The sequence below is a fragment of the Paroedura picta genome, chromosome 5, assembly GCF_049243985.1.
Source record: "Paroedura picta isolate Pp20150507F chromosome 5, Ppicta_v3.0, whole genome shotgun sequence".
In the NCBI taxonomy this organism is placed as follows: Eukaryota; Metazoa; Chordata; class Lepidosauria; order Squamata; family Gekkonidae; genus Paroedura; species Paroedura picta.
The window spans coordinates 39,609,024-39,625,740 of record NC_135373.1 but is presented as its reverse complement, the minus strand read 5'-3'; the positions used below and the strand labels follow the sequence as shown (position 1 = coordinate 39,625,740).

The 16,717-nt window shown below is 46.3% G+C and overlaps 1 protein-coding gene across 8 annotated transcripts in view; it reads right to left on the bottom strand.

Annotated features, from left to right (window-relative positions):
* Positions 1-918: 918 nt before the first annotated feature.
* The window catches only part of SPOCD1 (SPOC domain containing 1), a 54,617-nt gene continuing 38,818 nt past the window's right edge, over positions 919-16,717 (bottom strand). For all 8 annotated transcript variants that reach the window (XM_077337453.1, XM_077337452.1, XM_077337450.1 and 5 more), the window contains 3 exons: positions 15,068-15,157; positions 7,709-7,895; positions 919-3,319 (listed from right to left, as the gene is read on the bottom strand). In XM_077337453.1, coding sequence (XP_077193568.1) covers positions 2,460-3,319; positions 7,709-7,895; positions 15,068-15,157 — 1,137 coding nt within the window. In that variant the 3' untranslated portion in view covers positions 919-2,459. The remainder of the gene's footprint in view (positions 3,320-7,708; positions 7,896-15,067; positions 15,158-16,717) is intronic.

The window sequence follows — 16,717 nt, the reverse complement described above, 5'->3', positions numbered from 1 at the left end:
CGATGAGTAGGCCCTGGTAGCCCTATCCCCCATTAGAAGAGTTCATTATTACATGCCGCTTTTCTCTACCCAAAGGAGTCTCAAAGGAGTCTTACAATCCCCTTCCCTTCCCTCTCCCCACAACAGACACCCTTGTGAGGGAGATGAGGCTGAGAGAGCCCTAATATTACTGAAGGGTTGGTTCTTATATGCTGCTTTTCTCTACCCGAAGGAGTCTCCAAGTGGCTTACAGTTGCCTTCCCTTTCCTCTCCCCACAACAGACAACCTGTGAGGGAGGTGAGGCTGAGAGAGCCCTGATATTCCTGCTCGGTCAGAAGAGCTTTCTCAGTGTTGTGGCAGGCCCAAGGTCACCCAGCTTCTGCATGAGGAGGAGGAGTGTGGAATCAAACCCAGCTTGCCAGATTAGAAGTCCACCCTCCTAACCACTACACCAAGCTAGCTCTCCAAGGGTGCTCAAATAGGAAGAAGGCGGGTATTTAGAAGCATGACTCCCTGAAATTTCCACTTGGGAGAAGTGGTTCTGGTCATGTTTAGGGCCTGTCATATCTGGGTTGGTAAAGGATTTTCCGACAGAGCAGCTTGGCAATTTCCACCTGCAGCATCTTGCTTGAGGCAGATCTTTGTTATGCAGGCAGCTTTCTTTGGTGCATCCACTTCTTCTGCGACATGCCAGGGTCTGGTTTACTCAGGACGATCGCGTGAAGGTGTGTGCTACTAGGCAGAAAGGCCAACCTTCCCCACCCCCCATGCTAATGCTGCCTGGCTTTACTAACATGATGCTCTCGGCTAACACAAAAGGGTACAGACGGCTGAAAAGCTCTTCCCAAATTTCGCTCGAGCGCCAGGTGTGCCCAGAGCCTTTTGACACGCAATATGGACGAGAACAGATCCTCATAAAAGCATAATAAAAAGCTTTATTGCATTGAACTCTTTAGAACTGTTTGGCATAAAAACAGAAACAAATCTGCCGCCACGGCATCTTGTATTCCGACAACAAAACCCGGAACCTACTGCCTCAATTCACGTTTTCCTATTCCGTCTCCCTCTTGCCCAGCACTGTTATTCAACTTCCATCATTCTAAAAGAACAAAAATAGCTACACTTCCGCCAGACACACTGCTCCCAGGGCATGCTTTTGAGGCTGGGAAGATATAAGCCTACTAAGTGCCAATTTCCACGGCCGTCATGGAGACTGTTTTCAACCAAAGCCGGAATGCAGCTTGAGAGGCACCGATCTGATGAGTTCTTAATCACAGGTGCTGAGGAACTAGGCCTAACTAGATGTGAGGGCAGCTGAGCTCTCTTCCTAAACCTACAGAGACCCCCTACCAACTCAGAAGCAGGGGACAGGGTTCAAGTTAAAGAACAAAAGTTGCTAAATAAAATAAATAAATAAATAAGAACAAAAGCGATCGTCCACAGCTTACCTCCCGGCAGCCTTTCCTTCCCCTGGCCTTTCTGCTTCTCATCCAAAACACTCCTCTTGATCTGTATATTGGACCACAAACCATCACCCTTCCTCTTTCCTGTGTGATCGGGGGAAGTCCGCATTAAGAACACAGCAGCACAATCCTCTGCAGAGTTCCTGCAGTCTAAACCCACTGATTTCAATGAATTTAGACTGGGGTAACTCTATATAGGGTTACACTGGAGGCGTGCACCAGCCGCTGTAGCTGGCTTAATCGGTCCCCGTGAAAAGAACAGGCACAACCTTTGAACAAAGCAGCAATTTGCCATGCTTGGTGACCAATCAGTTTCTGTACGAATCTAAGTGCTTCTCAGGACTTCTGACCAGGTGTGGAGGCAGGAGAACAAACAGGTACCGCACAGCGGCCTGTGCATGCTCATTGCTCTGCCATCCGATTGGCCGTGAGAAAGTTCCGAACTTAGATCCTGGTTTGCCAAAGGAAAAGGATCTTGTGAATCTCAAGTGAACATCTTTTGAAAAAGTCTTATTGGAAGTAGCAAAAGTAATAAAAGGGCAGGTTCAACGCTAGGTTCCTTCTGCTGAATATCTCCCTCTCCTGGAGATAACGTTTAAATTGTGCTAAGACAGCTGACCCACCTCCACTGGCCTTCCCATCTGTTTGTAACCGTAATTTAACCCCTAAGTTAAATTATTTAACCCCTAACACATTCCAGTGTAATGCTGAAAGGTTATTTTCAGGTAGACCTACCAGACCGCGGTTGCGTGCACAAAACCTTAATGGTTACTCTCTGTCTGGCTTGTCTGACGTGGACACAGCCACGTGCCGAAAGAAATTCTATACTACCCCTGGCCACTCCTGAGGACAAACCAAATCCCCTCCCAACCCATTCTGCTCTGCCTTACATGCAGCTCTTGAGCGTTTCGTGCCCCGTGTTCAGATAATGCTGTTTTTAATCCCGATTAAGCATTTTCTTAGTGCGCTTTTCTTATCACGAGGTTTAGAAAGCTGCTCTGAGGACAGGCAGACTGTCAAGTCGAAGGGGTCTGAGTCTGTCCCCTCACCAAGGACAGGAGCAGCTGAAGCTGGGCAGACACCTCGTCAGCACCCTGCTGAACTACTGGGAACTCAAGCCCTGTGGCAACCGGGGACGATGCAGAGGTAGTTTCCAGTGGCATTGCAGAAAATGGACAGAGCAGGAAGGATGGAGGAGGATCCTGGTTGGGGGTTACATGGGACTGCAACTGGGTCATGTAGCGGATGAGAGATAAAGTTTCCCCCACAAGTGAGTCGGTATCTCCGGCGACAGGTGTGGCACCGGGGATCTGGGGCCAGAACGGTGTCTCAGCTGCTTCGGCAGACAGCATGGTTTCTGGGGAAGCGTCCAAGAGATGAGCCCTGTGTGTTGCATCCACTCCCTGATGATTCGGACAGGCAATCTCAGAGGGCAGGACAAGCCCAAAGAAGTCCCTGAGGTACAAGGGGCCAGGATTGGTGCAAATCCCAGACTGCTGGGATTGGGCTCCCGAGGTTTCCAAAGTCATATTGTTCAACTGTCCCTCGATCCAAAGGGAACCACTCTGCAATTGAAGACTATCTGGGAAAGACTGGCTGGGCCCACCTCCAGCCGCTTGAGTCACCTTGCTGACCAGCCTTGGAAGAGCCGCTGCAAGGCCATCCTGTCCCCAGAGAGGATCGCTCAAGGACAGCGGTTGCGGCGGCTGTATCTGATGAGCATCCACTTCCGAAGAAAGAGGAAAGTACTGGATTTCGATGTTGTCCTTAAAAGCCATGCTCTTTCTTTTGGTTTTTGGTAAAGGGTCAGGCCCAGTGGGAGGTCTCTTGGGTAGAATTAATCCCAGCAACAAGGACGGGTGGCATGGATCAAGCCCTATGGAAAAAAAACAAAGGAGGGGACAAAAACAACCTCTTGGTCTCATTCTAGTTAAAGGCCAGCAATTAATTTAATTTGTTAGCCACGTAAGAAGCCACATTTCAGAAAACTGGGGTACAAAAATCTGTTTATTGGTAATAAATATAAAAATAAAAAACCAGGAAATTTTCAGTGGTTTTTAAAAGGAATGCCATGGCTCATGGTGAGGGGCCTAAGCAAGGGCCACGCCAGCCAAACACAGCACAAAGTTGCCCAAATGATGCTAATAAAGGAGCCTCTGTCATTTTGCTGCTCGTTTGTGAAGGTGAAGGCAGTGCTATATCCAAAGCCATGGGATCACTAGAGGTTTTCCAGACTCTAGAAAACTTTTGTTGCATTCTCATTTTCCTGGTTTGTCAATCTAGGCATGTTCAGTTCCACTTGTGTTTTGCTCCCTCTAGTGGTCAATCCGATATTACGCATCAGTTCCTGTTCGGATTATTGCCCTGCAGATTTAAACTGCAGGTTTTTATGCACACAATGTAATATCAAATCCATGACTAGAGGGAGCAAAATGTACAAAACAGAAAAACAGCCAAAAGAAACTGCTAAGCACAAGCGAGAAAAATGAGGATGCAGAAAAGCCCACGGCAGGAGTATAGTTTTTAATCCTTTCCTTTCCCTAACTCTAAAATGGCAATAAGGAGTCCCAGTTTTCAGCTTCACATAACTGAAGAAGTCAGCCATGACTCATGCAAACCTTTCACGTGCCCCTGGACTTTTGTTTTATGGCACTTCAGCAGAACAAGAAAGGCAGCTTAGCTCTGGCTAAAAGCCAGAGGCTAAGGGCAATAATAATCCTAAAACAAAGAGAAACCTGCATTTTTTTTTTTTTTGGAAGGCAAATTGATGGAAAAATGAAACTTTTCTGAATTTTTAGATCTCAGAACTTTTAAAGATCCTCTTGAAGTGCGTGGCAATTATCTAGTTTCTGCCTGAGGAGAAAAAAACATAAATGGCATGCCACTTTAGAAAATGTATCTCGTACTGGGCTTACTTTTCAATGCTCCCCCCCCCTTTAGATGAAAAACAGACCAGTAAACACGAAACACAATAATTCTCTTCATGAAACTCCACTTATATGAAAGACCAATTTGTTTCTCTCCGGTGCTTGGCCTGCCTGCTCCCACAATAGCCCTTCGTAATAACATGTTCCAAAGACTCAAGGCACACTATTTTCCAGCCTTCTGCAATGAGAAATAAAAGGAAGTCACCACTTCCAAACATTGACAAAGACATTTTAATATCCTGCCCCAGCAGGACAATAAAATTCTATCGGACTGAAACAGACAAACAAAGGTCACCTCAAAGAAGTCCTGATCAAAATATATGAAGGCTGGACCGACTATGAACGCAGCCTTCTTATTGGTGACTGGGAAGGCATTCTGCAGAATGGTTCGTCTTCCCATTTGCTCATTGCAATTACCTTGCAGAATGTCTCTTGCTGGAGGAGAAAGCCCTTCCGGTTTCTTAAATGTGGCTCAGCCAACAAGGGAAAGAACAAAAAAGTCCAAAAAGAAGACAGGAGAACGACGACAGAAATGTCTGTTAGAAAATTAGAAAACTATCAATTTTGAGGGTTCCATGATCAGGGTAGATCAGGACACTTTTCCAGCCACTGATAAGAACCATTCATGGGAGGGCCAATATGCCTTTCTCCAACAGTAGGGGAAGATGTTCTGCATAAATCAGATGTTAACAAAAAAAATTTTGTGTATTCCCATCCTGGATCAAAAGAGCCATCAAGTTGCAGCTGATTTATGGCGAGCCCTTCAAGGCAAAAGATGGACAGCGTTGGTTTGCCATTGCCTGTCTCCATGCGGCAATCCTGGACTTCCTTGGTGGACTCCTATACAAGGACTATGCAGAACCTACCCTGCTTAGTTTCCAGTGGGCCATCCAGATCATTGTCATTCTGGGTAGAACTATTTTTAAAAACTTAATGCTATTTATGCTTTTGACTTTGCATCCTATTGTAAACCACTTTACAAGGAAGGAGATGGAAGAGGGAAGGAAGCCGGGGGTGGGTGGAATGGACAGACTGTTATTAGGACTAAAAAAGGAAGATAAACAGGGATTGAAACAAAGGGGAAAGGAAGCAAAGTTCTGTTTTGTTGGTACAAAAGCCATTAATAAAAACTCTAATTAAACAACAATAAAGCAAAACGCTTTCTGTCTTTTCTTAAACGCCTCAGATTCTTGACAAGGGATTTTGGAACCGGAGTGGGGGGGGGAGGGATCGATCCCGCCTGATGTGTTGGGAGCAGATCCAAAGCTGTGGCAGACAGACCCACGGGAGGAGGGGCTGCTTGAGGCAGAGAATGGCACCACTTCTGCAGTCTCCCCATCCTTCGCCCATGAGCAAGATAGAATCTGCCGTTCCTCTGAAGCCCTCGGGCACTTCCCTGTCTTGGTGCATTTTTTTCTTTCGCGAAGACGCTACTGAAGCCACTGCGATGGCATGGCGGCAGATGGCTTAGCGGCAGCAGATGGCCTAGATGCCACTCTTAACTTTCCCTTTCTTAGCTGCTTGCTAAGAGTCGAAAGGAAGGAGAAGAAAGGGGGAAGGAAGCCCGGGGGGAGGGGGGGACTGTTATTAAGACTAAGAAAGGAAGGAAAACAGGGATTCAAGCAAGGAGAAAGGAAGCAGATTGAAATATAAGTACATTTCAAACCAACTGGAGGGGGATATAAGGTAACTAGAGCGGGGGGGGGGGACCCTATTGTCATTGGTTCCAGGCAGGGAAGGAGAGCATCGTGTAGTGGTTAGAGCAGCCTTTTTTTACCATTGAGAAACCCCCAAAATATTCTTCAGGCTTCGAGAAACCACAGAAATGGCACAATACTGCCGAATATAGTGGGGAAGGATAGTTGTGTACACACCCACATGGGGCCCCTTCCCTTTCCCACCCCCTCCAGGGCCATTATTGGCAATGGGGGGGGGATAGATCGACATAACCATATATGGTCATAACGCCCAATAAATGTTTAACAAATTTTTAAAATATCGAAAAAATTAACTAACACCCACCCATTCAGGAAACTCTTCTGGGGCCAACAAGAAACCCCTGGGGCCATCTAACAAAACCCGGGGTTAGAGTGTTGACAGACCCAAGTTTAAATCCCCCCTCTGCCAGGGAAGCATGCCGGGTGACCTTGGGCCAATCACATTCTCAGCCTCACCAACCTCAGAGGGTGGATTTGAGGATAAAAGGCCAGCAAAGAGAATGTTGTAAGCCACTCTAGATCCCCATCGGAGAGGATCATAGGATATAAATGAAATAAATAAATGAAGAGAGATAAGAAGGTAAAGGAACTGGAAAGGGCTTCCTCTCGCTACAAGTTATATCCTGCAAGGAAATTGGAATTAGGCCTGTCAGCTCAGAGCATTTGGGATCTCCCACCAACAACAGGAAAATAAGATAACGGAGGGGGGAAGGAGACTATGTTGATTCAGGATGGACACTGCTAGGCTCAGAATAAATTCTGCCCAGGAGTAAATATTTGTCCAACTTGTATTTTTAAACTTCTAAGCCCTTGTGATTGCAGGGAAGCGAATGAAAATACATGAAAGACCAACCCTGGAGCTCCTTGGCACACAATGGGATTTCTGTGGGAGCTCATGGAGGTCCATGCCACCCGGAACAATCCCAATTGCTTCACAGGAAATGCCTTTCACAAGCACACAGCCATGCGCATGTATGCACACACACACACCAACCAAAGCACAAGAGGACCCGGAAGCCCCAGTGCTCCCTCAGTCTACGCCTATCCCTGTTTATCCTGTTCCCAGAGCCAACCATCTTTGCTAGATTACGTTATACAAAATTAAACCGTAAGCAAACAAGGCCGATATTCTAGACTCGCAAGAAGTTGTTCCAGAGCCCCATCTGCAGTTAGCACAAAGGCCAAGGATGTCTTCACTCAGCCACCTACATTTTCCACACTCAGCAATATGGTATAACTGGCTTACCCCCTTTGTTTGTCTTGTGAATTCTGCCTATCGGGGTCATCGGATGACAACCTGCATACTGAAAGCTGAGTTTTCCTTTGTTTACTTCCCTTTCCAAACCATCTCAGAAATTTCCAGCATGCCCTCCCCCCTCTTCAGTCTTCTTTCTCCTACCCTACTGCAAATCTTCATACCTTTCATGAGGAAGACAAGAGCTGGTATAGAATAGCAGTAGATGAAAAATATTACTATAGCAACAAAAGGAACACAGAGTACTGGTGTATTGATCCCTGATACATGCGTGCTTGATGAGCATCCTGGATTGTTATCTCAGTGCTTCTACCCTACCACAGGAAGCCTCAAGAAAGGAAGAAAGATTTGTTCCAATTGCTTACCTGGGCCACCCATTGGGTGGAGTTTGGAAGGCACTGGTTGGTAAGCTGCTAGTGGCACCATGAACATCTCCATGCGGTTGTGGGCCACAATGCCATATCTCTGTTTATTGTTCAGATAAGAATACAGCATGTTGTAAGGACTGCGGCCTTTTGGCAGGCTGGGGTGGAATCGTATCAAGGCTGTCTCCTAAAACAGGAGAGGAGAGAGGCAGCTGATCAGGGGAGGAGAGCTCTTTGGGAAAGGAAATCATTCCCTGTTTGACACACTGTCACTCATACACTGTTATGGCCTCAATCGATGCCACAGATCACAAAACATAGTTGCACTTACCTGTGATTGATGTTCATCAAGTGGCCTTTTGTGCAAGCACAGGCCTGTCGCAAGCAGGCCTGTCACAAAAAGGAACTCTGCAAAGAACTTTCTAGGTTGCAAGAACACTTCCTCCCCTGGAGTTTCTTCCCCAAACTGGCCATGTGACTGGGAAAGGGGGAATGGCATTCCTTCCTCTGCCATTGGGGTATGGCCCTGAGTTAAATCAGCACACTATGGGAAAGGATGATGTGTGCCTGCAGAGAAGACCACTTGAAACATCAGTTACACTATGTGCAACCATGTTTTCACCTTCATGGTTTCTGTGCAGTCCACACGGGAGAACAGCAAGCTTACTTATCATGGAGAAAGCTACAGGCTGGGCAGCGAAAGACTGACTGAAGTACTGCTTTCCCCACAGTCGTCTACTGCCTGAAGTCCATGTCTACAGCATAGTGTTGGAGGAACATGGATGGAGTAAATCAGGTAGCTGCTCTGCAGATGTTAAGGAAAGTGCTGATGAAAGCTGCTGGACGTCTGGGCTCTAGTCAAATGAGTTCTCAAGAGGGAATGGCCACTGAATGTTCAAGGCAGTATAAGCAGCTCAAATTGCCAAGACAACCCATCTGGACACAGATTGAGAGGAAGCTGACCTACCCTTGTTGCATCCAGAGAAGCAAATGAACAAAGCTTGGCTTTCATGAAACTCTTTTGTATGGGCTAGGTAAAACAGTAAAAACGTCCTGATATCTGAAGTGTGAAGTGATTGTTCAGATGGAGATGAGGGATTGGGGAAAAAACACAGGTAGAACTATGTCCTGTGTCAAGGGGAATTGTGACACTATTGGGAAGAAAGGGCACACTAGGGGCTCAAAACTGAGCACTGTGGAATTTAAGGAGAGTCGCATCTGAGGGCACTCAACTTGCTGAACCTGCATGCCAAAGTAATGGTAACTAAAAATATCATTTTGTAGGTAACCAGTGAGATACTTGAAGTGGACAATGGTATGAAGGGTTGTCCCATTAAGTCTAACAGTACTAGTGATAAATTCTACTGAGTCAGTCAATCGCCTTTATTAGCAAAAAAGAACAGATGTTTAATACCATTACAATTATGCCCCAAACATCTATTAATTCAGTTATAACAGTTGTTAAAGTATAATTACATTCCTTTTGACACAATTGTTTCACGTTGTCTCATTGCTAAAAATAAAAAATCTTGCCAGAGTTTCCATTATCTCAGGATTTTCATTAGACATTTAAAAAGACTACCTTCTGATTCTCTGAGTGGCATTTGCTGAGCGGTGGACTAAGGTATTTAAAACTAATTGCAATGTAAAACAGGCAAGGAAATAACACTTGTTAAAGAGTCTATCTTTTGTAGACCACAGGGACAAACTCTCTGTGCATAAGGGGTTTTGTTGAATTCCCCCATATAAAAGGGCAGAGGGCAATACATTGAATTTTGCCAGTGGATAAGCTCTTTGTAAATCCAGGGCAGAGAGATGCAAGAAATCGAGTGCTAAGTATTGTCCGTTTTCTACAATCCTCATGCTTCAAGGAGAGCTTCTATTACTTGCCATACTTCTAAGTTCTTGCAATTCCATTTCATACTCTGGTTTCTCTACAGATCGCGTAAATCTTCGATTGAGTAATAGGCTGGAAGTGAGGCATGATTAAGCAAGCCTTTAAGAATTTTTTGGCCTGGGGATGTGAATCTGTGATATACCCCTCTATCTTAGTATGGTGTGCTGAGATGGCTACCAAGTGTACCTTGACAGAGGAGACGGATGGCTCTTTGTCCTTAAGGGATAGTAATTAGTTGAATATGATTGGTAAGCAGCATGAAACCAGACAGAACCCCTGCTCTGAAGCTCAAGTTACAAAAGTATTCTATTTGGAGGCATATGACTTTTGTGTACTTGGCTTCTAGAACCTCCAAGGCTCTTGCTGGCAGGTTGGGGTTCAGAGAATCAACCATGGTTCCTGGTGCAGAGGTTGTACACAGTGATGCACAACTGGGACATACCAAAGAAAATCAAATTCTGGTAGAAAAGGGATGTGATTTCCCTGGGACAACTCCCAAAGAGTGGGGAACCAGAAAGGGGTAACCAATATGCCCCTTGTTCCCTTTGCTTTGATCTTGGAGACTACCTTGTATAACAAAGGGGGGGGGAAGCATAAAAGAATTATCCATGCCAGCTGAGATGGTGCATATCCACAAAGGAACCAGGGGCCCATGCCACTCTGGTGCAAAACTGACTGCATTTGATATTTTATTTATTTATTATATTTATTATATTTATATTTATATTTATATTTATATACCACCCTCCCTGAAGGCTCAGGGCGGTTTACATAGGAAAGCCAGGAGGGTTTACATAGGAAAGCCAGTAGCCAGTATTCCACACACCCTTTCAATGTAAGATGAACAAATACCACAGAAATGCACTTCAAGATGACCCTGGGGGTCATTCCTAGACCAAAGGGGGTGAATGTCTTATACAGACACCATCTAAACCTGGCCACTCCCAGCAACTTGTTCAGGGACCCTAAATCCAAAATCATCTTTTTTATGAGGAAGTACCCAGAAAATAACTCATCCTGGTAACCCTCATCTGCCTAATCGCTAATTTCTCCAGGAGGGTCCTGACCTCCTACACTAAGAAGGGGGGGGGTATCACCTGACAAGGGTCAGGGACAGCTGATTGGGGGCAAGTAGCTGAATTTAACCATGAAGCACTATAGACAGAAGTCACTGGGCATTAGCAATTGTCAACCAGCTGCATATTAGCTAGTCATACAAAGCATTTTCCTTTTCCTGTTTGTTTTATGAGAGGGTGTCGAGGAGTCCAAACCTGAATCCTATGGGCTTTCTGAGTTAGTGTGTACAAGGAAACAATCCTGATAAAATATATAGAGAATTTATTTGAATAATATATCCGAGAAAATATATTTGCCTTTAGGCAACATACAACTCTGCAGCCATACAGCAAGAAAAAAAGAACATCTAGCTTCACTATCTAACACATTTGAAGCCTGCATCAGATGGCACATCTTACAGTCCCAAATTAGGAGGTCAACGCTCAAGTGCTGTCTACACTGCTGTCTATTGCACTATAAGCATATCGTAGTCCAAGCCTTTAGTCCAGCAGAATCCAAGCTACTTTTCTTCCAGGCACTTAGCTCAATTATATTTTTTTGGCCAGCCAAGTGGAGTCAGGTGACGATGACAAGCCAATCAGGACATGTTCTTGCTGGGACCCTCTAGAAAATTACCTCATCGCTCCTTACTTTCCCCTCCCATCCTGTAGGTAGCAGGTTCTCAAAATGAGCCAATTACTCCATTCCTAACTCTGGCCTTGAAGATAAGGACCAAGTAAGCAGAGAGGGCCAATTAACAACACCTGCAAGATGGAATGAGCCCATTACATTAACCCTTGGGAGGACTCAGGAGTGCTCTGCCTTCAGAGAGGGGCTTCCCTAGATGTTTATTCAGATGCTTTCTGTTCCAATGCCCCTCTGTACTGGATGGGCAGGATGGTAGTGATACAGCTTACAGAACTAATTTCAATGGCTCAGAAAACACCTTTGTTTGCCCAAGGAAGCAGGAGGGGCAGCCAGACCAAGAGAGCTTGTTATCAAATTATTTTTCCACATCTGCTCCAGGGTGGCATTGGTTCGGCTACTAGAGAGTTCCTTGCCCTCAAAGGGCATGTCTTTGACCTTGGCTTTGGTATCTGCCAAGAGCACACATAATCTCTGCCAAGAGTGATGCCGCAGGATGATGCAGGATGCCAAAACTCTAGAGGAACAGTCGAAGGAATGCCTTGAGGCATTTAGCTGTTGAGTGCCTAGATTAATCCCCTTCTGCAGAAATTGCTTTTGCCTTCTTATCTTCGGGGAGGATATCCAGATACTGAGACTTGTGCTCCCAGAAAAGTATTGGATACCTCCTCCATAAAACTGGCTATTCCCAAGCCCACTGCCCCAAAGAGTTCATTTTTCTACCAAGGACATCTAGTTTGCAACTTCTAGTCGGGGACAGATCGGATCCCGCATGTTACCTAGATGACACAACCTCTGCAACTAGCGAGTTTGTTGGGCAATAATACATTAGGAACTCACAGCCATCTCCTTTCACTTGGGAGAGGTTGTCAAGCTTATTGGCTGTGGGAGGTGTGGAGGAAGATTTGGACCAAGCACCTTTAGTCATGTCCAGGTGTCCTTGAAGCACGGGAATGCAATTGGACCCATGTTGTCAGTACAGAGGACTTGTAAAATTGGATCCAACAGCTCCAGATCCAATGACAATACTGCAATACTGGGGACAATGCAAGAAAACTAGGGAACAAGATACCACTGTGTCACCAGGAGGTGTGATGGATGGGACTCAAAGTTAATATCAGTCATGGCCAATAACTTTGGAGTCAGATTCATATTGTGCTGGTACAGCCAAGGACCTCTAAGCTCCCATCAACAACAATGGACCAGCTCAGCATTCAGATCCATCAGGCGCCAGAGGCACAGGCCACGAAGGCTGCTGCCAGGGAGTTTGCTGATCCCACTGTGACCAAGGGAACTAAGGTACCATATTTGCCGGCGTATAAGACGACCCCCCAACATTTCCACTCAAAATATAGAGTTTGTTATATACCCGGCCCACCCCTGCATCTCCCTGTGACCGGCACTAGTGCGCAAGTGCGCATGTGCGAGCTCTGCATAGACAAGGGGCGGGCCGGTGCGCCGCTGCTTCCCGCCGAGCAGAACGGGCCGGTCGCACCAAAAAGGCTGACACCCCTGTCTCGCTGCTGATGCTCGCCTTAGCCACGCTGATGACCCGCCGCGGCTGCACTGGATACTGAGCGATAATGGATGGTATGTAGAATGAGGTGGGCGGGCATCAAGAGGCCACTGTGGGCAGCTATGTCTATCCCAACTGAAGTGCATATAGGGCGTATAGGGCAACCCCCCCACTTGAAGGCATGTTTTTCAGGGGGGGAAAGTAGTCTTATACACCAGCAAATACAGTATTTGCTGGGGCTCCATGGAAAATAAGAGGATGGCTGATGAGGGGGATGTCCCACAGGGCCTTTTGCTTTATTTGGCTTCTAGAACTTCCTCCGTGCCCAGAAAGACCTCATCATCAGAAAACAGAGGTTACTGATGGGTCCATTCAGAAAGTAAAGGTTTATTCAGTCTTACCATACTCTTCTGACATCACACTGGAGACTGCTGACAGAGAGGAGTATCAAACAGATGATGGAGCTGTCAAGGCAAGATGTTTTCTCTTCTTTTAATTAGTGGGCAACTCTTGGAGCCAAAGGCTTCAATGCCTCTTTGGATTCCAGACCTGACAGAGCCACAGTTGATACAGACACTACTGAAGGGTTTTTTTGGGGGAGTAGAGGGTTTCTAGGTTAATGTGGTGCCCTTCATTTCGTGTCTCCCAGTCATATGGCCAATTTGGGCAGGAAACACCAGCCCCAAGACGGAGGGAGGAAATGCTCTTGCAACCTAGAAAGTTCTTTGCAGAGTTTCTCCTCACAACAGGACCACGTACGTGCAGTCCCGTGTGTGCCTGGGACTCGTATTTAGATGGGAGACCTCCAAGCAATGCCTGGGCCATGATGTGGAGGCAGGCAATGAACGTCTCTTGTCTTGAAAACCCTACAGCCGTCACCATCAGACAACTGTGACTTGACAGCACTTTCCAGAACCAAAAGAATGAGTCACTGAGTCTAGGGGCTTGATGGCTATTAAACGTACAGTCCCCAAACTGGAGGGCTAGCCCAAGTGTCTTGCTTGGCTGCCTGCAGCTGCTTCAACAAGGCCTGGCTTCACAATGACGCCAAATGCTACATCCACCTGGCCTGCAGAAATGTACAGGTGATTCAGATTTTGCAGAATACAAGGACAACACTTGAATGGCAATTGCCCCGACGATGCCATCACTGCCCCTACCCAATGGATGAGAAAAAAGGCAACTTCTAGTAGATGTGACGCTTATATAGCCCTTCAGTTCTCTCACTGATCTTCCCCATTTTCTGTGGTTTTTTTCTTTCCTTCGGGATTTTGTTCTGCAGCTGTCAGTTCCTTTAGGGAGCTCTGTAAAAGTCCTACCTTCTCTAGTCAGGACAGGAAGAAGAATAGGGATCTTCTAGGGAAAGGTTCTGCTTCCTCAGGAAATGCTGATGAGCACTACCTACCCAGTCCCAGAGGTGGGACATTCCTAAATTGAATACTCTCCTAAATCTACATCATGGAACAGTTTTACTACACCTAGAAACAGGGATGTCTAATACAAGGGAATCAATACTGACGTATATGGCTGCCGTTAACACTGGGTACCCCAGTCCAGCTGCTCAGCGAAAACGACAAAAGATCACTCTCCCCCTTATTTATTTATTCATTTAGATTTCTATACCGCCCATTTCTTTGCAGCTCTGGGTGGTTTACATTGAACATTATATAATACAAATTACATGGAACGATATATAGTAACAACAATATGTAACATCAACTTTCAAATAAGGCATCAAAACATTGCAAAAGCACATTATAATATAAATAACAATTAACGGTAACATTGGGGGGGTTGGTTCTTTCAGTCATGGGTTGGTTCTTTCAGTCCTTGCTATTTTTCTACTGCCTATCTTTCCTGAGCCCCTAAACAGCTACTTGTGCACATTCCAGGGAAAATATCTGGGTATCAGTACTGATTCAAGTAATGGAGCCAGCGGGTGAAAGCTAGAGAACCGGTGTAAGACAGAAGAACTAAGAAGTCCTCCCCTTGCACACTAGTCTGTCCTTTCAAATCACAGCCTCAGGACTTGCACTGCATCAAGAAACAACATCTCGGAAAGGGATCACAGAACTACCTGTAACCTGCAGTCCCAAACTAAGTTCTACTCATTTACAGAGGGGTTTGATACTACACGAAGCCCTGCCAGATGCTAGTCAGCGCCTCAGCCTACCTGATGAAAGGGTTTCAATATGTGAGAACAGCACAGCCTGAAGAAAACAAAGGCCTTATAGAAAGGAGGTACCTTGATGTTTGCTGGCCATATACTGTCTAAATAGGCCCAGACATCCTCTGGGAGAATGCAGCCCTTTGATTGAAGGAGATCAGGTAGACCCTGGAGGAGCAAACAGCAGAGAAGCCTACATTCCTGTAATCAAATCTGTCTTTTAAAAAACATTACCACCACAGCAATTGCATATACGTACACAGTGTAATTTTATATTATACTAGCATGAAAGCCCATTGCAACCACAAATACAATGGGTGTGAGGACCCAGAGGACACCAGCAGGCACAGATCTCTCTCTCTCTCTCTCTCTCTCTCTCACCCCCCCCCCCAGGATGTAATCAGGGCTCTCTCTGTCTCTCTCTCTCCCTCACAGCAGGAGCCAAAGCAGGTAAACAGGGCTTGTTAGCAGGGCTCTCTGTCTCTCTCTCTCTCAGGCATCTGAGAGCAAAGTGGCTAGCATCCAGGGAGGGCAGGCGGGAGCTGTATTCCAACTCGGACAGCCAGGATAATCTCCACCCCCAGGCCTGTTTCACAAATATTAAGAGGAACCATAGATAGATAAGGATATATAACCTTAACTGCAGCCCCACCCCCTACTGAGTTATCGCATGCAGCTCCCAGGATTGGGCCTGCCAGAAAACAAAGGTGTCTGGTGATTTCAAGTTGAAGTGACATATGAATGCAACATCTCACAACATAAACCAGGGGCCACCAATGTGGAGCCCATAGCTGCCATAGTGGCAGCAAACACCTTTCCTGGCACTCCCAAGAGTGGGGCTAGGTGGGGCTTTTGCTAGCCAGGCTTCTAATTGACTGCACAGCTTAAAAGGCATAGCTTCAGCCTACCTATTGCAGTCATATATGACTTCACTCCCTGACATGTAGTCGGCTCTCCCTGTGGCAGCCATTTTGTGACTGCTGCACCTACTACGGCAGCCATTTTGTGACTATTGCTCCTATTGAGGTATCTATTTTTGGACTGTGCCTATTTCTTTGTGTAAGAATTCAGAAGGTGCCCCCTGGCTCAAGAAGGCTGGAGACCCTCAGCTTACGCTCTTGGCTACTACGCCGCTCTAGCACTTCAGAATACAACAGCAACATCAGGATATTTGGAGCTCCAGTTTCCCTTTTCTGAAACAAAAATGCAGACTTGCTTGATGAAGGACATTGGTCGGCCTATGCTTCAGGAAACAGCAGAAAAGAACTCCAAAGCTTGCTCCTCTTGCTTCCCACCCGCATCCCCTTCCAGCAGACCCACAGCTTCCTCCGCTGTGCTTGGGTCCGGCTTCAGCTGACAGCTCCCCTCCTGCCTGCTACCCACTGCTGTTTGCTGAAGCCAGAAAGGGAATGGCTGCGGTCAGTCTCACCAACGTCACACTTGGCCTGAGGCACCACTAAAATTGCATTTTGATTGATATTTGTATTAGCTCTTAACCGCTGCCACCTGCTCCGCAAGCCAGTTTTTGGTGCAGAAAAGGCTTATTTGGCAGCTGCTTATCCCGTTGATACCTGCTCCACCCCTCCTTCTACCTGGTTTCATTCAAAGCCACGGAAATTAACTCAGCAGCACGGACTGAGGGGTGCTGTCTAATGACTTCTTCACGCTGCTTGGCAGGAAAAGGTCTGGTTATAGAAACAGTGAAGCCGCAGCAAAGGAAGCAACATC